Source organism: Eptatretus burgeri, chromosome 7 (assembly GCF_056783735.1).
Source record: "Eptatretus burgeri isolate ZD-2024b chromosome 7, Ebu_testis_v1, whole genome shotgun sequence".
NCBI lineage: Eukaryota > Metazoa > Chordata > Myxini > Myxiniformes > Myxinidae > Eptatretus > Eptatretus burgeri.
The window spans coordinates 26,280,408-26,303,335 of NC_140967.1; the positions used below are offsets into that span (position 1 = coordinate 26,280,408).

Genomic DNA, 22,928 nt, shown 5'->3' on the forward strand with positions numbered 1-22,928 from the left:
TCACAATACACTGTTACGGTAGTTTCTTTGGATGTTTTGCACTGCATTCAACAGCTCAGTTCATATTGGTGGCGTGTTTGGGTGCCCATGGTAGCATTTGAGACCAATCGCTTTAGATTGTTGGCCTTGACACATAGTGCTGGATGAGTAACACGAACAATTTGACATATTCATCGTTTCTATATTACCTCCATCAACAGAAGAACAACATGGCAGGAGAAAAGTCATAAATGCTGAGTTGAACAAACGTCCTGAACTCATGGACTTGGTTAAGTAAAGCACGTCGTCTGGAACCCGGCCGTCAGTTTGCCGCCGAATGCTGCTGATTGTGACATCATCGATTCCCTCTGAAAATTCTATCCATATTCGATTTTTTTATCCGCTATTACCTGCATAAATACATGGAACACATGATGTGAAGATTTCGGAAGTATGAACATAATATGTTTGGAGAAAAGTGTGTTAGAAGTTCCAGGCTTATGCCCATTATGGTGTGTGTGTGTGTGTGTGTGTGTGTGTGTGTGTGTGTGTGTGTGTGTGTGTGTGTGTGTGTGTGTGTGTGTGTGTGTGTGTGTGTGTGTGTGTGTGTGTTGATTTTTTTAGCTGCTGGCCACATTCCTCTATTTTCTCGAAGCCCAGGAACCGATCCCCCCTTTTCCCATTGGCCCTTGGTTTCCACGATCGTTTTAACTATTGTGGTATTTCCCAGGAACCTAACCCCCATGATATTTGAGGGTTTTCTGCACTACATTTTTCAATGAAGGCTTACACAACCATTTTCCAAGCCAGCAGAAGTGGCCAGTCAGGATAACTGGCAAAATTGACCAAATATTTGGTAGTCGATTGCTGTAACACTACCCTAATGAAGTAACTTCCTCACATGAAAATGAGAGACAATGCCAGCATTGACTTTCACGTTTCATCCACATGGCATGCCAAGATCAGCCCAAAACAGCAACCAGATTTTGAGGTCAGTGCCTCAATTGAAAAACACTCTAGTTGGCTTTGCCAGACTGGTTATGATTCAGGGATGCATGGTGGACCTTCTCGAGGAATGGTAGAAGTTGGCTTTTGGCTCTAAACAGACTTTGTAAACAAAAAAGGAAAATATAGAGTAAAATACAAGTAAAATAATCTCTACTTGCAAGGTAAATAAAATGACATTTAAATTTCACCACAATGTCATCATCCACGATAAATCAATGAGAAACATCTTTCAGTTATACCATTGCCCTACTTAATTGTCAATCACTGGCAGAATTTTTAGTGTTGCTCGGGTTTAAACCACTGTTCTTCATGTACTTTCTGTGATGTCAACACAACACAACGTTTGGTTTTAATCATTATTTTTTGAACAAGTTTTGGATGTCTTTTTGTTATGATCACCCCTTCTTCGTTTTTTTCCACCCTAAGCTGCCACCACTGAAAGGTCAAATGATTGGTTTTGTGGGAATTACTGATTCATTAATGCTAAAATCACATGTGTTACAAAGTGAAAAATCTGAAATTATTAGTTTAAAACCAACACAGAGTTCCTTTGTTTCCCGTCATCTTCCATCACAAAGGAAGGTGCCCGCCATATGAGAAAATTAGCATGATATAACTATCCTGGCTTGCACATTGATTTTCAAGCGACAAACAGTTAGTCATGGTGGGTGATTTATACTGAGGTTTTCCACTCATTTGCCGATGTCAATGCTTTCTTTCAACTTTTGACACGTTTACCAAACATTGAAAAAAAAAAAACTCAAAGAAAATGCAATACATTTTCATGCATCTTTATGCGACATCAACACAAGATCGATTCAATCCATCAGTTTATTTACTCAACAAGTTGGGTCACCAATCAATATTGGACTGTTCAGTGAAGCATCAAAAGGATTGTTATGAGCTGAGATTAGATCATAAACAAGCAAAGTTGTATATTGATTAATGCAATGGAAAGGAGGGAAACACACCAAGAGCAAGGTAGAGGGACACTTGGAGGAAGAATGGGTGAGGGTAAGAAACACCCCGAAAAAATGTCTGAGCACAAAAATGGACGTTTAACACCTGCAGCAAAATTTAACTCAGGAGTGCAACACAGCAATGATGGGCTTAATTACTGACTGAATTCCTTGTTTAACGTCGTACAGATTGCGCAACCACTCCTCACACTTAGTGTCATCCCGCAGAGACTGTTCACCCTTTGTGTTTTAATTTCCATTCAACATAAGGAAAATAAAGATCTAAATGCAATATGTTTGATTCCCAACACAGCATTAACCGTCTAACACGCCGGCAAAGGGAATAACGCGCCATCTCCCAAGCTGATGAGAGATGAGGGGCGGCCACACGTCATGGGACACACGATGCTGATCGGACAAAGTGCCTTGAATTCATGTTTTTACATCAATTTTATAAAAAAAAATTGAAAGGTTTTATTGTGACGTTGACCGAGCACATGTGAGAATATTATAAAACAGAAAATTTCAGGAAAATTGGCCCATTGGTTTGGAAACGAATAACAAACAAAGAAACAAACATACTCGTTCATTTCTACATCTATCTATCCGATATAATATGTTGACCACAATCCCGATATTGATTGCACGACATGGACTGCTTGATCAAAAATTTTGCTTCTATGTTGGAGAACATGAAGAACAGATGCGTTTCCGGCATGTTCGAGGGTGTGGGTGCGAAATTTTTCATGTCATCAAACCCAAATGACCATATAATAACACTACCTTTTATCATGCCATAATCACACTACTTTTTGTCATGCCATAATCAAATAATTACACTACTTTTTATCAAGCCATAATCGCACCACTTTTTATCATGCTATAATCACATAAACACCACTTTTTATCATGCTGTAATCACACTACTTTTTATCATTCCATAATCACACTACTTTTTATCATTGCATAACGCATTACTTATTATCATGCCATAATCACACGACTTTTTATCATACTGTAATCACATAATCGCACTACTTTTTATCATGCTGTAATCACACTACTTTTTATCATTGCATAATCACACTACTTTTTATCATTGCATAATCATGCTGTAATCACATAATCGCACTACTTTTATCATGTCATAATCACATAATCACTACTTTTTGTCATGTCATAATCACATAATCACACCACTTATTATCATTGCATCATCACATGACTTTTTATCATGTCATAATCACGTAATCACACGACTTTTTATCATGTCATAATCACACGACTTTTTATCATTGCATAATCGCACTACTTTTTATCATTGCATAATCGCACTACTTTTTATCATTGCATAAACACACTGCTTTTATCATTGCATCATCACACTACTTTTTGTCATGTCATAATCACATAATCACACCACTTATTATCATTGCATCATCACATGACTTTTTATCATGTCATAATCACGTAATCACACGACTTTTTATCATGTCATAATCACACGACTTTTTATCATTGCATAATCGCACTACTTTTTATCATTGCATAAACACACTGCTTTTATCATTGCATCATCACACTACTTTTTATCATGCTGTAATCACATCATCACACTACTTTTTATCATGTCATAATCACACGACTTTTTATCATTGCATAATCGCACTACTTTTTATCATTGCATAATCGCACTACTTTTTATCATTGCATAAACACACTGCTTTTATCATTGCATCATCACACTACTTTTTATCATGCTGTAATCACATCATCACACTACTTTTTATCATGCTGTAATCACATTATCAATACTTTTTATCATGCTGTAATCACATCATCACACTACTTTTTATCATGCCATAATCACATCATCACACTACTTTTTATCATGCTGTAATCACATAATCACACCACTTTTTATGACAATCACATGATCACACTACTTTTTATCATGCTGTAATCACATAATCACACCACTTTTTATGACATAATCACATAATCACACTATTTTTTTCATGCTGTAATCACATAATCACACCACTTTTTATGACATAATCACATCATCACACCACTTTTTATCATTGCATAAACACACTACTTTTTATCATTGCATAAACACACGACTTTTTATCATGCTGTAATCACATAATCACACTACTTTTTATCATTGCATAAATATACTACTTTTTGTCATGCTGTTATCATGTAATTACACTACTTTTTATCATACTGTAATCACACAATCACACGACTTTTTATCATGCCATAATCACACTACTTTTTCTCATGCTGTAATCACAAAATCACACGAATCATGTCATAATCACACGACTTTTTATCATTGCATAATCGCACTACTTTTTATCATTGCATAATCGCACTACTTTTTATCATTGCATAAACACACTGCTTTTATCATTGCATCATCACACTACTTTTTATCATGCTGTAATCACATCATCACTCTACTTTTTATCATGCTGTAATCACATTATCAATACTTTTTATCATGCTGTAATCACATCATCACACTACTTTTTATCATGCCATAATCACATCATCACACTACTTTTTATCATGCTGTAATCACATGATCACACTAGTTTTTATCATGCTGTAATCAGATAATTGCACCACTTTTTATGACATAATCACATAATCACACTACTTTTTATCATGCTGTAATCACATAATCACACCACTTTTTATGACATAATCACATCATCACACTACTTTTTATCATTGCATAAACACACTACTTTTTATCATTGCATAAACACACGACTTATCATGCTGTAATCACATAATCACACTACTTTTTATCATTGCATAAATATACTACTTTTTGTCATGCTGTTATCATGTAATTACACTACTTTTTATCATACTGTAATCACACAATCACATGACTTTTTATCATGCCATAATCACACTACTTTTTCTCATGCTGTAATCACAAAATCACACTCCTTTTTCTCATGCTGTAATCACAAAATCACACTCCTTTTTATCATGCTGTAATCACAAAATCACACTCCTTTTTATCATGCTGTAATCACATGATCACACTACTTTTATCATGCCGTAATCACACAACTTTTTATCATTGCAAAAACACACTACTTTTTTATGCTGTAATCACATAATCACACTACTTTTTATCATGCTGTATTCACATAATCACACAACTTTTTATCATGCTGTTATCACATTATTACACTACTTTTTATCATGGTGAAATCACATAATCACACTACTTTTTATCATTGCATGAACACACAACTTTTATCATTACACAATCACACTACTTTTGTCATGCTGTAATCACATTATTACACAACTTTATCATGGTGTAATTACATCATCATACTACTTTTTATCATGCTGTAATCACATAATCACATTACTTTTTATCATGCTGTAATCACATAATCACATTACTTTTTATCATGCTGTAATCACAAAATCACACTGCTTTTTTCATTCTGTAGTCACACTACTTTTTTTAATTGCATAATCACACTAATTTTTATCATGCTGTAATCACATAATCAAACAACTTTTTATCATTCCGGAATCACACTACTTTCTCTCATTGCATAATCGCACAACTTTTATCATTGCATAATCACACAACTTTTTATCATGCGGAAATCACATAATCACATTACTTTTTATCCCGTCATAATCACATAATCACACGACATTTTATCATGTCATAATCCCATAATCACACTACTTTTTATCATGCTGTAATCACATAATCACACTACTTTTTATCATGCTGTAATCACATTATCACACTACTTTTTATCATGCTTTAATCACATAATCACACTGCTTTTTATCATTCCGTAATCACACAACTTTTTATCATGCTGTAATCACTTAATGACACTACCTTTTATCATTGCATAATCACACTACTTTTTATTATGCTGTACTCACATTATCACACTACTTTTTATCATGCTGTAATCACATAATCACACTGCTTTTTATCATTCTGTAATCACACAACTTCTTATCATGCTGTAATCACTTAATGACACTACTTTTTATCATGCCGTAATCACATGACTTTTTCTCTTGCTGTAATCATGTAATCACACTACTTTTTATCATTGCATAACGCAGTACTTTTATCAAGCCGTAATCACAAAATCACACTCCTTTTTATCATGCTGTAATCATTCTACTTTTTATCATTCCTTAATCACACTACTTATCCTTGCATAATCACACTGCTTTTTATCATGCTGTAATCACATAATCACACAACTTTTATCACGTCATAATCACATAATCACAACTTTTTATCATGTCATAATCACATAATCACACGACTTTTTGTCATTGCATAATCACACTACTTTTTATCATGCCGTAAACACATAATCACACTACTTTTTATCATGCTGTAATCACATAATCACACTACTTTTATCATTGTATAAACACACTACTTTTTAATCATGCCGTAATCACAATCACACTACTTTTTATCATGCCGTAATCACATAATCACACTACTATTTATCATGCAGTAATCACATTATCACACTACTTTTTATCATGCTGTAATCACATAATCACACTACTTTTTATCCTGTCATAATCACACTAATTTTATCACCTCATAATCACACAACTTTTTATCATTGCATTATCACACGACTTTTTATCATGCTGTAATTACATAATCGCACTACTTTTTATCATGTCATAATTGCATAATCACATCATCACACGACTTTTTATCATGCTGTCATCACAAAATCACACTACTTTTTATCATGCTGTAATCGCATTATCACACTGCTTTTTATCATTCCGTAATCACACACCTTTTTATCATGCTGTAATCACTTAATGACACTACTTTTTGTCATTGCATAATCATACTACTTTTTATCATGCTGTAATCACATAATCACACTACCTTTTATCATTGCATTATCACACTACTCTTTATCATTGCGAAAACACTACTTTTTAGCATTCCTTAATCACACTACTTTTTGTCATGCTGTAATCACATAATCACTTCTTTTTGTCATGCTGTAATCACATAATCACACTACTTTTTATCATGCTGTAATCACATAATCACACTACTTTTTGTCATTGCATAATCACACTACTTTTAATCATGCTGTAATCACAATATCACACTACTTTTTATCATTGCATAATCACACTACTTTTTATCATGCTGTAATCACATAATCACACAACTTTTATCATGTCATAATCACTACTTTTTATCATGTCATAATCACACTACTTTTTATCATGTCATAATCACATAATCACACTACTTTTTATCATTGCATAATCACACAACTTTTTATCCTGCCGTAATCATATAATCACTACTTTTTATCATGCTGTAATCACATAATCACACGACATTTTTTCATGCTGTAATCACGTTATCACACTACTTTTTATCATTGCATAATCACACTACTTTTTATCCTGCCGTAATCACATAATCACTTCTTTTTGTCATGCTGTAATCACATAATCACACTACTTTTTATCATGCTGTAATCACATAATCACACTACTTTTATCATGCTGTAATCACATAATCACACCACTTTATAATGCTGTAATCACATAATCACACTACTTTTTATCATGCTCTAATCACATAATCACACTACTTTTTTCATGTTATAATCACATAATCACACGACTTTTTATCATTGCATCATCACACGACTTTTTATCATGGTGTAATCACATAATCACACTGCTTTTTATCATGTTGTAATCACATCATCACACTACTTTTTATCATTCTGTAATCACACAATCACACGACTTTTTCTCATGCCGTAATCACATTATCACACTACTTTTTATCATTGCATAAACACACTACTTTTTATCATTGCATCATCACACTACTTTTTATCATGCTGTAATCACACGACTTTTTCTCATGCTGTAATCACATAATCACACTACTTTTTATCATTGCATAATCGCATAATCACACTACTTTTTTCATGTCATATTCACACTACTTTTTATCATGCTGTAATCACATAATCACACTACTTTTTATCATTGCATAATCACACTACTTTTTATCCTGCCGTAATCACATAATCACTACTTTTTATCATGCTGTAATCACATAATCACACTACTTTTTATCATGCTGTAATCACATAATCACACTACTTTTTATCATGCCATAATCACACTACTTTTTATCATGCTGTAATCACATAATCACACAACTTTTATCATTGCATAATCACACTACTTTTTATCATTGCATAATCACACTACTTTTATCATGCCGTAATCACATAATCACTACTTTTTATCATGCTGTAATCACATAAACACACTACTTTTTATCACGCTGTAATCACATTATCACTACTTTTTATCATGCTGTCATCACATAATCACACTACTTTTTATCATTGCATAATCGCATAATCACACTACTTTTTTCATGTCATATTCACACTACTTTTTATCATGCTGTAATCACATAATCACACTACTTTTTATCATTGCATAATCACACTACTTTTTATCCTGCCGTAATCACATAATCACTACTTTTTATCATGCTGTAATCACATAATCACACTACTTTTTATCATGCTGTAATCACATAATCACACTACTTTTTATCATGCTGTAATCACATTATCACACTACTTTTTATCATGCTGTCATCACATAATCACACAACTTTTATCATTGCATAATCACACTACTTTTTATATATTGCATAATCACACTACTTTTATCATGCCGTAATCACATAATCACTACTTTTTATCATGCTGTAATCACATAAACACACTACTTTTTATCACGCTGTAATCACATTATCACTACTTTTTATCATGCTGTCATCACATAATCACACTACTTTTTATCATGCCATAATCACACTACTTTTTATCATGCTATAATCACAATACTTTTTATCATTGCATAATCACACTACTTTTTATCATTGCATAATCACACTACTTTTTATCATTGCATCATCACACTACTTTTTATCATGCTGTAATCACATAATCACACTACTTTTTATCATGCTGTAATCACATAATCACACTACTTTTTATCATGCTGTAATCACATAAACACACTACTTTTTATCATGCTGTAATCGCATTATCGCACTACTTTTCATCATGCTGTAATCACATAATCGCACTACTTTTTATCATGTCATAATCGCAGGGGTTCGCTTTTTGTGGGTTCCATGCAATCATGGTTCCCTTCTTGAGGCAATGTTTTATGGCCGGATGCCCTTCCTGATGCCAACTCTGGTCGCCTCTTACAACACACAGGGATATGGTACACCTATTCTAACGGGGGCATCCACCGGGACCAGTACACTGTTACTCATTTCACCAACCGTGGAAGGATGACAGGCTGAGTCAACCCCCTGGTGTTAATTCAGTGGCCAACAGGGCTCGAAATCAGAATCTTCGGATCCCAAACCAGACACCTTAACCACTAAGCCAACAACAGGCTTACAGGAGAAAAAATAAGCACAACAAAAAATAAATTGAGAGAATAGGGCAAGAAGAAGAACAAGCTTGTCTGTCACATGCATTTGGAGCATAAAACAGAGAAGCTCAGCAGAGATTTGTTGGTGAATAAACGGATGATGAGTGGACATCAAGGCAGACTCTAAACCGTCTCCAGCATTGGAGAAGGTGGCATTTGTCTCTCCACAGGGAGATAGCTGTCTCCTAAACACACACACACACACACACACACACACACACACACACACACACACACACACACACACACACACACACACACACACGTTAAAGTATTCACCATGTATCCAAATTTAGATGAATGACTTATGATTTCTGTAGAAACTGTTTTTCCAAATGAACTTTTTTCGTTCATAACTGATGAGATCAAACTAAACACTGTGAGAGTTGAACGAGGTTACATGTCAGGAATACCTGCAAAACACATGTACAAATCAAAATTCACTGGTTGTAAAAGTATTCAGCCCCTAAGGTCAGCACCTGGTGGAAACACCTTTTACAGAAATGACTACTATGAGTCTTTTTGTGTCCATCTCTCCCAGCTTTGTACAGTGAGATGGTGAAATCTTTTCCCATTCTCATGGGATAAATTGCTCTAGTTCTGCAAAGTTTGATGGGGATCATCAATGGACTGGAATCTTCAAGTCTCACCATAAATGTTCAATTGGGTTCAAGTCAGGACTTTGTCTGGGCCACTGAAGAACTTTTTTCTTTGTTTGGTATACCTTGTCGAGGCTCGTATGAGAGCTAACACACAACGCACATCGGGGGGGGGGGGCATGAGACGAGGGGTGGGAGTGCGAAGGACAAAACAGTGGGTAACAGAGACATTAGGAGATCTGTGGAAGGGAGAGGGATGGGGTGGCGAACACAGGGTATACAAGATGGACATTACAGGGACTTTCAGGAAATAAAGCAGGGAATTTGAAGGAGGTGGGTTTGGGCTGGATTAACGGGGGTAGAAAACATCGAGGATTTGGATGGGGGACGATAAGAGGTGGTGGTGAACAGCTGTTTTGAAGGCCTGAAAGAAAAAATGGGATTGAACAGAGTGAGGGAGTTTATTCCAAAGGTGGGGAAAAAAAGAGGAATGAAAGAGTGAAGGTAGGCAGTGATTCGTGATTTTGGTCGTTTTACCAGAAGGGGGTTGTTGTCCACAAAGTTTCGTTCGAATCCATCCTCCAGTTTTTGAAATACTGTGCTTCATATCATTTTTGGATCTATATCTTTATGATGAATAATCACTTTTTGAAATTATCGGATCTGGATCTTCTCCAAAATCTAACTGATTCATCCTCGTTACTCACTCAACCTGTCCACCAAGTTTCGGCCAAATCCCTCCTTACCTTTTTGAGATATCCTGCTCACATACACACAAACAGGGGTGAAAACATAAGCTCCAACCACCTTTGGTAGTGGAGGTAAAAATGTTTCACTTCACAGACTACATTTTGAAGCCCCACCCAAGGTTTTAATTGCCTTCGTTACCGAAGGTGGGCAGAGATTATGTTTTCACCCCTGTTTGTGTGTATGTGGGCAGATTATCTCAAAAACTTGTGGGTGGATTTGGCCGAAATTTTGAGAGGTTGGGTGTGTGACAAGGACGAAATGATGAGATGTTGGTGAAGATCCAGGAACTTCAATTTTTTAAGTGATTGTTCACCATTGAGTGATGGGACTAAAACATATATAGCAGGATATCTCAAAACGTTATGGACAGATTCAGAGGAAACTTGGTGGGCAGGTTGGGTGTATGAGAAGGACAATTCAATTCGATTTTGGTCAAGATCTGGATCCTTGCATTTTTTTAAATTTTTCAAGTGATTCTTCACCATTGAAAGGTGGGGCCAAAAACAATATATAGCATGATATCTCAAAAAGTTGTGGGCGAGTTATGACAAAATTAGGTGGATGAGTTGGTTAGGTGACAAGAACATGTCAATTCGGTATTCGATTTTGGTTCAGGTCCGGATCAAGATCCAGCCTATCAGTGGGATACAAAAGATGAACTGTTCAGCGTGGTGGAGGTTTGTGCTCTAGTGAGTGCCGTTCTAGTTCTTTATGATTTATGTACAGGGGGAAAGGTATGCCTGGTGTTGGCTTCATGGTTAGGGGGGTGGGCTTGGGATCCTTGAGTCCCGAGTTCCAATCCCACTCGACTGTTGAATTAATACCAGGTGGGGTTGACTCTGCCTGTCATTCTTCAGAGGCCGGCAAAATGAGTGCCAACATGCTGGTATCCTGTGTCGGAGTGGCAACCCACCCAGGATTGTGTCCAATAGCCAAGGAGACTGCTTCGGCAGCACCAAAGCTTTGCACAGAGTATGGTCCCAATAGATGGATGGTTGAGAAATGTCAACCTCATAGTTATTCAGCATGAACTGTAAACAAGGGAACAGAATAAGAGTCAACCACTGAGTGCATTAGCATCATTTGTTGGGTAAGGTAGATTATCTCACCTTGAAAGTCGTTAATTAGCCAACTTGCACGGTTTTCAAACAATCTAGTTGGTGACATGGCAGTTCTCCTGAAACGAATGTGACTTCCTGAAACTTCGAATCGAAAACTTAGAAATGAAACTTGCGGGATTTAAACCTAAAACCTCTGAAATACCAGTCCAGTGTCCTCACTAACAAACAACCTCTGTACTCTATTTTGAAATGATCTGTGATTCCAGGATTCTAACTGATGAGGCAAAGTGTTTATTGATTAAATGACACCTCATAAATATATTTCATGACTTGTTATTCCTGCATTTTAGTTGAACACGTGTTCAGTATAATTTGGTCGGAGTGCCAACTTATGTCTCCGAGCAAAAAAGTTTCACTTCAAAAAGGCAAGTTGTCCCAATAGTTTACTTTACACGTGGACGTGGCCATAATTAGAAATTGATACCCTCTCTTGGAGGGACATGCAGCAGAATTTCCATCTCCTAAAAGCATTGCAACAAACCAAAAAAGCAACAACAGATTTTAGGTTTTTATTGTCACTCAAGATACAGTTGTATTCACAAGAGAGCATTTTCAGTAAAACAATTCTCTGGGAAACAGCATCAAAAAGTTTAGCAAATTCATGATATCTCCAAAAATTATCCACGCAAGTCAAACATAACAAACAAATTGCAATATATACAATATTTACAACCTTGTTCTCTTTCATACATATGGAATAAAATTTCAGTCACTATGAAAATTCTTAATTTTACAAAAAATATCGATAAAAAGAAATAATTTAATTGTTCATAAAACTGTTATCTACATATGAAGTATGTATTTGGCTTTAAAATAAGTGAAATTGGCTTTGTGATTGTACAAACTGAGAAAATCCTGTCTCATTGCTGATTGCTGAGATGTAACCAAATACATTTCTCAACTCGAAAAAGAAAGGTCATTTTGTTTGAATCCGGCATTTAAATTAAACAATGGGAAATATCTACATTGTGTATTAATTCCTCTCCAAAAAACACTCTTTTCTCGAATCTGAACACGATTAAGCAGCTTTACAGTTAGTGACCTACAATACATAAACACAAGTTACAAACATTCCTGATCAATCTCCCTAGCAGCATATGCTAATAGCATGCTTTCATTCCAATCAACATGCAATTAAGAACCCCCGAAAGAACAACTTCCCAGTCTGAACCCCTTCGTCTCGCAAAATGACCGCTTGACAGGCTGTCAAAAAGCATTTCCTGAACCATCTAGCTATCCATTAATTGAAAGCCAACAGCGAAAAAGTTAATTTTCAAAAAAAAAAATCTACCGTAATTCTAAAACTTTTGTCGCTATCACAAGATATGTGCTATGTGGTGTGAACTCTGCAATGATATTAATTTTTTCCCCACACCAATACCAACTAACTGCAGTAAATTAACGATTTTAGTACGGAACACTTCATGTTTATGTCAGAATTTCTGATGAAACTTTTGCTTCACTGCGTTATCTTCGACACTGATGGGTGGAACAAGTGTGATTCTTTTCAATGGTCTGTGAAAGAAACAAACAAAACATGTGAATACCATTAGGATTGCTTCAAATCCCATTTGGATGACATCATATCAGTAAATATTTTTAGCAAAAGAAAAATCAACAATATAAAAGATTTTACGGTCAGACGCTGCATGGTTTCTGCCTTTGCAATGAAAATATAAGTTTCTGAATTGAGCAATGACCCAGATGGCTTTTTCATTTTCTCCAAAAATTTGGAATTTTATTCAGAGGTACCAGATTTTAAAAAGGCTTACTGTTCCAAATACACCACCTGTTTTTTTTTTTTTTTTGCATCCATAAGTGCAAGCAAATGGGACAACCAGTTTAAAATCCTCGAGATAAAACAACATGTCATGCAAAAAAAATAAAACTGCCTGCAAAGAACCATCAGGATTTGAACAGAGAGCAAACAATTCATCAGCGAGTTATCCGCGCATTTCATAGTGTCATTTATTTCACACATAGGGCTGACAGGATGGCCTAGGTGTACCCACACTCGCCTCGAAGCTGTCTATCCTAGGTTTGAATCCCGGCCCAGCTATAAACTTTCATCTCGGTGTTTCACGGGCACGGTGATTCATCAATGTGTGTGCCGTCTCCTGGATGGACGTTAAATGGGATTTCCTATCTGCCAGCATTCGTTACTGGATGTTAAGGTTTCCATGGTGTCCTTCGAGAAGAGTCGGCAAGCTATCGCCGGCACCGCGAACAAACTCCAAATTCCTGCCTGAACCAGAATGCATTGCATCAACAGCACAGTGCATAGCACAGCTTCAACCAATGAAACTACCCCGCAGCCTTGTGCTGCATGCAATCAAAAAGACCACATGTAATGGCATTTACCTCTGCATTCGTATTTTAAGTCTGAGAAGTACACCATTTCTTGGGAGAACACAAACAGGCCGAGGCGTCCACCTGCATAGGTTCGGTCGTAGATTGGACCCGAGTCTGTCAGGATGCGTTTCCCCTCATACATGACAACTCTGTGCAAATGACAAATCAAGTAACAGTGTCATGAAGAATTAGACATGAAATTAGACATAGCCCTCCATGAAAAAGACAATACGACTTATACAAGGCTGACAAAAACTCAGCCAATGACAGCTTACAAATGAGGAAGTAAATGTTAATCAAATTGCAAATTAGCTTCCTGCAAAATCAATAGAAAATAAAGATAATTAATAGGAGTTGAGATGCAACAAATCAAAAACAGGAATGGAAGGAAAGAGGAATTGCTGACCTGATGTAACCAGTCCGAGGTTTGTGCAGTAGGTGCCATCGGTAGGCTGTGAAGTCCTTCCAGCCACTTACTTCCGGGTCGTGCCACAATGTACGAACCTGAGGAAGACGGATGTGAGATGTTCAATTTCACATGGGTAGACATGACACTTGTTCCTTGGTCTTCCTTTTCTCTCAACAAAATAGCAATTGAGACAAAGGTGAACAAGACTATAATTACCGCATGCACGTGAAGTGAAAAGTGGGATTAAGCAATTGGTTAATGTCCATCCGTTCCTCGACAAACTTCGGTTTATGATCGAGGAACAACTTATTGAAATTGAATGTTATATTTTGATCACAAATCGGAACCTGAATAGGAAGACAAGTTTGCCGTTTTACAGTACTTGGTCTCTAAATTTGTCCCAATCACAGATGTGCAGAGAGGAGTGCGATAATACTTTTTTACTCTGTCTGCCTACCTGGCAGTAAAATGAAATTGAAAATCATTCCAAACAGAAAACTTACTGTTTTTAAGGATGTTACAAAGGATACATACAACAGGGATGGATAACTAATGTAACGTGTTCGATAGGGTGGTGTAATAGACATTGCATCAACAGCGGTAAAACGGCGGTAAATTTTGCAATTAATTTATTAATATGACTTTTACAATCTTTATCTATCTATAATTCCAGCAATCTCTGTGTCTGTCTGTCTGTGTGTCTGCGACCGCTGTTTCTCGACAACCACTGGTCCGATCTAATTGAAACTTGCCAGGCATATTGCTGGGGACCTGAGTATGTGCCTTTTCAAGGTAAGGTTTGATATTAATCGGACAAGTGGTTCCCAAGTTATGGCCATTTATTTACCAACCAATGACAGGACACAGTGCTATGATGTCACGATTGGTTTTTTTTTTGCACGTACGGCCACACACGTACGGGCACGCACGTACAGTCACGCACGTGAGAGCGAAGGAACAGCCTGTGTAGTTGTTGTTTCTGGCACGCGGTTTGAAATTTTTTGTTTGTTTGTTTGCACATACGGGCACGCACATATGGGCCCACGAGAGCGAAGGAACAGCCTGTGTGGTTTTCTGGTACGCGGTTTGAAAGTTTTTTTTTTTTTTGCACGTACAGCCACGCACGTATGGGCACGCGAGAGCGAAGGAACGGCCTGTGTTGTTGTTTCTGGCACACGGTTTGAAAGTTTTTTTTAATTTTTTTGCACATACGGCCACGCACGTACGGGCCACGCACGTACGAGCACGCACGTACGGGCCTGCACTAGTTTTATTTAAATTGAAATGTATACTTGAACACCGTGGAACACTAATAGCCTTCTTAATACTTCGAAGAACCTCCAGTTTTGCTGTACTTGGACATGTTAAATAGGGTGGTGTATAAGACTGCTTCAATCATGCTAAACTTATGGAATCTTTTTTTTGTAACGATCTTTAAAATCATTATTTTATTTAAATTTAAGTATATAATTAAACACTGTGTGGGGTAACGTGTTCTATGGGCTCTCCAGTTATGTAGGTTTTACCAATCACAGATGGTTTGAAAAGTCGCTTTTCTGCTGAAACTGACGTACAAATGCTCTCATTTGAGCAGATGTATTCCAACATATTATCGATTGTTTGACTTTGTAAAAATCAAAAACAATGGAAATAGCCATCAATTAAAAAAACACAGAACGGCACTCTTTGACGTCATGATGTCACCAGATGTGCCTCGCCCAAATTATTACATCATTATCCATACTTGTACCAAGTTTGATTTAAATCCCTGAACCCAGATTCAAAATATTAAATAATTCTGGCTGACAGACCATGCATCCGATCAGGTTGAAATTTAAAACATATATTCCCCACGACTTCTAGATCATAACTTTGACGTTTTACATTGATTGATGAAGCGGTTCAAGAGAAATAATTTTTTTAAGATTCTTGGTGAATCCAATATGGCTGCCAGACCATGTAACCTGTTAATTATTCATGAACACCCTGGTATCCCCAAGGCTTGGAGAAAGATATGGGTGTAGTTTCCCCTCGATCTGCCAAGCCGTTCTGGAGGACATTTTTTTAAAGGTTTATTCTTCCAATTAAAAAAAATCAGCTACCAAACCATGTGACCTATGATGTCATTGGTGGAGAATTTTTTGTTCCACAGTGATCGACGATCATAGCTGTAAAGTTTCACCTCAATCTGTTGGGCCGTTTCAGAGAAGATTTTTGAAAGTTTTATGTTTAACACAATATGGCTGCCGAAACACGTGAGTGATGATGTCATCAATTTTTTTCCCCTCATACAATTTAGCCAAAAATGGCCCTCACATTTTCTTACTGATCGGATAAAGCGTTCAACGTTCGCAATTATGACGTCATAACAAAGCCACCTATGACATCAAAATAAAAACTTATTTCGCACGGGGAGTACTTCACATGTGCCAAGTTTCAATTTTTCCACAGAGCGGTTTTAGAGATAGAGGACCAAAGGTTTTCCTTTTTTCCAACATGGCTGCCACACCATGTGACCTATGACATCATGATTATGATTAAAGCATTCTACATGAGTCGTCACACCTATGGCAAAAAATTGTGTCAATCGGATAAGCGGTTGCAGAGAAAACAGAAGATTAGCATGGACCAACGTACGGACCTACCAACGGGCAACCTGAAAACATAATGCCATCGGAGACTTCGTCAGCGGAGGCATAAAAACCAAGAAGCGAATACTTCGATATCGCGCGGCTGGGGGCAGTAGAAGTCTCGGTTAAGAATGATGAAACAATTTTGCAGTTATAAAATTTAAATGTAGACACGGTGAATTAGCATGCATGATGGGAAGAGTTGTGACATTGGACAAATTTCTATTTATAGCCCTCAGATCAAAGGGACGTACGCCGCCATAAGTATGACAGAAGACGTGACAGAAGACATAGGACAGAATAGCCAATTATATAACAGCGCGATGTCACCGCGCTGTAAAAACTGTTACTAGTTGGCAGAATCCATAATCACAAAAATTATGAGAACGACAGAGCATAAAATACAAAAGCTCAACCAAATACAGGTTTTGACAAAAAAGATAATCGTTGAGAAATTCCAACATTGCAGCCACAGAATAGTCTTTATCAGGGTCTGACACAGACCATGTGATCTCACATCTTAGATGTCCTGCTGGTGAAGGTGGAGAAACACAGCTGTGCAATAGAAGGTGAACTATGTTTCCTTACCTCCTTTCCCTCTTTTTCTGTTTGTTCATAATTCCTTTGATTATTTTGTCCAATTGTAACCCACTTGCCCCACTGTCAGTAAGGTGCCTTTTTACCCTCTGTCTCCTCACTCTTCCACGAGCCTGGATTTTGTATGGAAAATAAAATACTAAAATAGATAAAAGGTATAAATTGTTCGCTCACACATGATATAAGATCTTGAGAAAGTACAAAAGTAATTTTCAATATTTATTCTCATGATATTTACTCATATTTTTGCATTAAGCTTCAACATTTGCTTCTTCATCAAACAACTCGGTCTCTTTCTTTACCTGAACATGTGCTTGGTTATAAATATCTCTTCCTGACAATGCAACATTATGAAAACAGGAACAATAAAAGGTCATTTGATTCATCACATCTATGTCTCGTCGCTTTCCTATTTGTCTCAGCATACCCGGATAGCTTGTGCCACATAAACAAGGAAGTTACATATGGATCCCATTCGGAAGAAAGCACTCGCGGATGAAGAGGGATTAGGAGAATAGAACCAGGTGAAGAAACAGCTGCTTTAAGATAAATAATAAGGGCATGTTTTGTTTCTTCACACAACCGTGTTGGAAATAGATCATACACCAACACAGAAAAACATGGAATACACTCCAGTTAACTATCCATCAGTACCTTTTAACCTCTTCTACCCTATTACAAAACATATTTGTCTCTTTCTTTGCCTAATCAAGCATTTCCTTTTCTCCAAGCACTTTTCCCCCTACTTCGTAACCTCCCCCACCCCCACACACCTGCATTAGAAGGCTGGGGGAATGTTTTTGGGTTTACAGTCCAGCCATCCATATATCCATCTGCTATCATTGTTTTGTTACCACTATAATTTGTGAACCACTGATGGGAATTCAACCAAATTTGACACAGCCATAGACTGCAATACAAAAACGAACCAATTTGATTTGGGGTTTAACAGGTACAAGGGTTTAATGAAAACAATTTTGTGTTTAATGACAAAATAAATTCGGGGTTTAATGAAAATAATTTTGCATACCAGAACTCGAGTCAGAACCATTTGATATTGTCTCTCTTCTACTTAGCTCTCTTTTTTTTCTCTCACGCTCTCTTTCATGTGACCTTTTATTGAGATCAAACCTCACAGTGGGTTGACATCTAATGCGGGCGGAAGCATATCTATCAACACATTTGTATGTAATTATATTTGATAGTTGCCATTAACTGCTTCTCTTCATTACAGTTGATCTGAATAAAATTTCCTCCCACTCTGCCAATATACCACTCAAACCACCTCAACAACAACAACAACAACAACAACAAACTTTGAGTACTGTCTTATCAAGTTTTAACCCAGATATATCAAATCCATTATACTGTATTGCTATTGTGAAATAAACACATCACGGTACTCTCGCAAAGTATTCCATCAAGCTAATTTACTCATAAAACCCTTTTATACTTTATCAATCCATGATATTAGCAAACCCCTCAAAAAAATCTTCATTATGGAATAATTATATTATTCTTCCTTCTTTTTCGATTACAGTCTCAAATGCCTTACATCCACATCATAAACGTGTTTTATTTCAATCTGTCCAATGTGCTTTGCCTCTGTCTTTAACTGTCTGTTGTACATCTGTAAAGAAGACAATACTGTCAAACACATTGTCTAAACTACAGGTTATTTATTGTCTTTACAGTGGTTTACATGAGGTTCCACAGGTTTATGTTTCATCAGCTGCCATGAAATTTCATCCGTTCTACTCGTTAGCACTTTTATTATTTTGTTTCTCTCTCACACCCACTCTTCACCAACCAACTGCATTCCTTTTCCTCCATCTTCCTTCTATTATTCTAAGACCTCTTTGAAGTCGCTTTACCAGACCAGTCCTCAGTTCTTGCTGTTATTAACTCCGCTTTTTTATTTTTTATTATAAATTTGAAAAATAAAAAATCTCAAAGCTCCTCTTGGCCTTTCCAGGAGTGTGTAAAAAAAAAAAAAAAGCCTATATTTGTGTCGGTAAACGGTCATATTAATGCTTATAAATCAGGACAAAGATTAATATATTGCCATCTACTTAAACAAGGGATCATAAGGTCGCAAAACTGACTCTTTTGTGTGAGAAGACAAGCATCCCACCTGTCTGGGCGTATCCCCTGTGTGCCAGAGGGCATTGCGAAGATGCTCGCCAGAGCCTGTGCTTGAGTTAACGACTTTGATCTGGAGACCTGCATAGCCGTGGGCCACGGTTGGCTTGTTCTCCCAGTACGTCTGCGTTTGCTGCTTCCACATGATAGCGTAAAAATGACTGCTCGATTGGTAGCCAAACACAAAGCCCGCATAGTCGTCGTCCAGTTCCGTATTCACGAAAAAGGTTCCACTGAAATCCAACGATTCAAACTGTGTGAAGCCTGTGTGTGGGCCGAGAGATAACCATGCTGTGAGCTTGCAAGCTGAGTTTTTCTCAGAATGTATTGACGATAAACTTGAGAAACAAATAAACTGAACAATTCAACATCTCTGTTTCATCTCAGTCTGTGTGCATGAATTACGTACCCACTGCCAGGCCAGGGTCACTGTTCACCACCTGCACAAGTTCTCGACCCTGGTTCTGCACATCCCAGCGGGGGTCTGTTTGAGTGCTTCCCTTTGGATCAAGCCGAACCTCCTGGAATTTCCTGAAGTCTGTGATGCCAATTGCAGCATTCCTGGGACAGGCATCCTCTATGTCGGGTATTCCATCTCCATCAAAGTCATCTTTGCATGCGTCTCCTCGATTATCACCTAGAAACAAGAATCATCGACTCATCAAATATACTTCTGAGTAATATTTCACTTGTGTTGTTGAATAATTTTAATATATTGTAATAATAAAAATAATGGTTCACTTAAACAAAAGTCTATGGTATTAGTGTCTCCACCACAAATCAGCATGTTTGGCATTCCCAGCTGAGCACTTTGTTCCATAATGCTGTGACGTGAGATTCAAATTCCATTTAATGTGTTTATTTGTCCATTGTCTTTTTTCTTTTTATAGTTCTCATCTCATGAATTTATTCATTTTTAATGAGCATGCAGGTTCTCCCCAACCACACCTTAAAATGGGACGTGTAGATTTTACGTAAATCTTTCTAGAATTCCAGCAATCTCTGTCTGTCTGTCTGTCTGTCTGTCTGTCTGCGACCGCTGTTTCTTGACAACCACTGGTCTAATTCTAATTGAAATTTGCCAGGTATATTGCTGGGGTCCTGTGGATATGCCTTTTCTAGGTTTGTTATTAATCGGACAAGTGGTTCCCAAGTTATGGCCATTTATTTACCAACCCAATGACAGGACACGGTGGTATGACGTCACGATTGACGTCACAATTCTTTTTCTTTTTTTTTTGCACGTATGGCCACGCACGTACGGGCACGCACATACGGCCACGCACGTACGGGCACGCACGGGCCCACACTAGTCATAATAATAATTGGAACCATACTCTCTACAGAGAGTGTCGGTGCTGCCGAAGCAGTTTCCTGGGCTGTTGGGTACAATCCTGGACAGGTCACCAATCCATCGCAGGATACTCGAATGGCTCAATTATCCCAGCAAGCTGGAACTCAATTTGCTGACCTCGGAAGGATGACAGGCTGAGTCAACCCCCTGGTGTGTATTAATTCAGCGGCCAACGGGGCTTGAACTCAGGACCTTTTGGATCCCAAGCCGCTACCCTAACCATTGAGCCAACACCAGGCTAAGATTTTCCATTGAAATTAATAAATATGTAGGTAGTAAAGATGGCAATGTGTATACAAATAAATATATAATTCAAGGTGTGCTTATAAATCTATAACATAGTGGTGGTGGTAAAGTGTATGCAGTATAAATAACTACATAATTCAAGGTGGTACGGAGGTAGTGATGATGGTGAAGTGTATGTAAATATATAATTCAATGTGGTATGGAGGTTGTGGTGATGGTGAAGTTTATATAAATAAATAAATATATAATTCAAGGTTGTGTGCTGTTTGTGGAGATGGCAAAGTGGATTAAATATAAATAAATAATGGTTCCCAAAAGTATGTGCAACCCTGGACTGTTCTCTCCTGTGGTTTGTTTTTTAATTGCAAAAAATTTGGAAATAAATAATTTGAGGTGCCTCATGCCCAGGTATTATTGCATACATTTGCGAATATGAAATAAATGCATGCAGTCATTATTGAGTGGAGGCTCTGGACGGACGGAAGGACTCGCAGCACCCAAAATACAAGCCCCCAGCCGGGTTGATGCCCAGTTTGGAGCTAAAAACTAAAAACTTCAATTCCTTCTCACTGTTCAAGAAAGAACCGAATGTTTGCCTTGGGGGCAAATATAACGTGATTTATGCAATGTTTGTCTGCTAGTTCTTGCACTGAAAAAACATTGCTTCCAGTGATATTAATTCATGCACAACTGCTTCATGAATCTACCGAAGTTTCCTTTGGGGCTTCATGAAGTTGCAGTAAATCTAGGAAGACAAATGTGCGGTATCTTTAAAAAAAAATTTAAAAAACGAAGAAAGTAAATTTCCCTTCGAAGTTGTAGTTTCAGCTTTAAAGTTCATATTGGGTGTCTAGTGATGTCAATGCCAAGCCAAGTTTCCCTCCGAAAACAATATCGACATCCATCGTACCACTTGAGCTGCGCTGGTCAGGATTGGGCACCAGACGGCAGTTGTCTTTCTTATCTGGAATTCCATCATTATCATCGTCGAGGTCACAAGCATCTCCTCGTCCATCACCATCGTGGTCAGTCTGCTTCGCGTTGGGAGTGTATGGGCAGTTGTCCAGGTCATCCTGATGACCGTCCCTATCGATGTCCTTGTTTGTGTCGCATTTATTGCCCACCAGATCAAAATCGGTGTCTTCCTGAGGTGGGGAGAATGCAACACATACAACAAACATTAGGTCGTGTAAACTCAGATCAATGCTCCTGA

General features: G+C 37.4%; 1 protein-coding gene across 2 annotated transcripts in view; it reads right to left on the reverse strand.

The window, feature by feature from the left end:
• Window positions 1-12,479: 12,479 nt before the first annotated feature.
• The window catches only part of LOC147022858 (thrombospondin-2-like), a 46,473-nt gene continuing 36,024 nt past the window's right edge, over window positions 12,480-22,928 (reverse strand). For both annotated transcript variants that reach the window (XM_085887748.1, XM_085887749.1), the window contains exons 18-23: window positions 22,626-22,860; window positions 20,525-20,752; window positions 20,108-20,379; window positions 14,744-14,841; window positions 14,347-14,486; window positions 12,480-13,500 (exon numbers count right to left, since the gene is read on the reverse strand). In XM_085887748.1, the coding sequence (XP_085743874.1) occupies window positions 13,493-13,500; window positions 14,347-14,486; window positions 14,744-14,841; window positions 20,108-20,379; window positions 20,525-20,752; window positions 22,626-22,860 (981 nt within the window). In that variant the 3' untranslated portion in view covers window positions 12,480-13,492. The remainder of the gene's footprint in view (window positions 13,501-14,346; window positions 14,487-14,743; window positions 14,842-20,107; window positions 20,380-20,524; window positions 20,753-22,625; window positions 22,861-22,928) is intronic.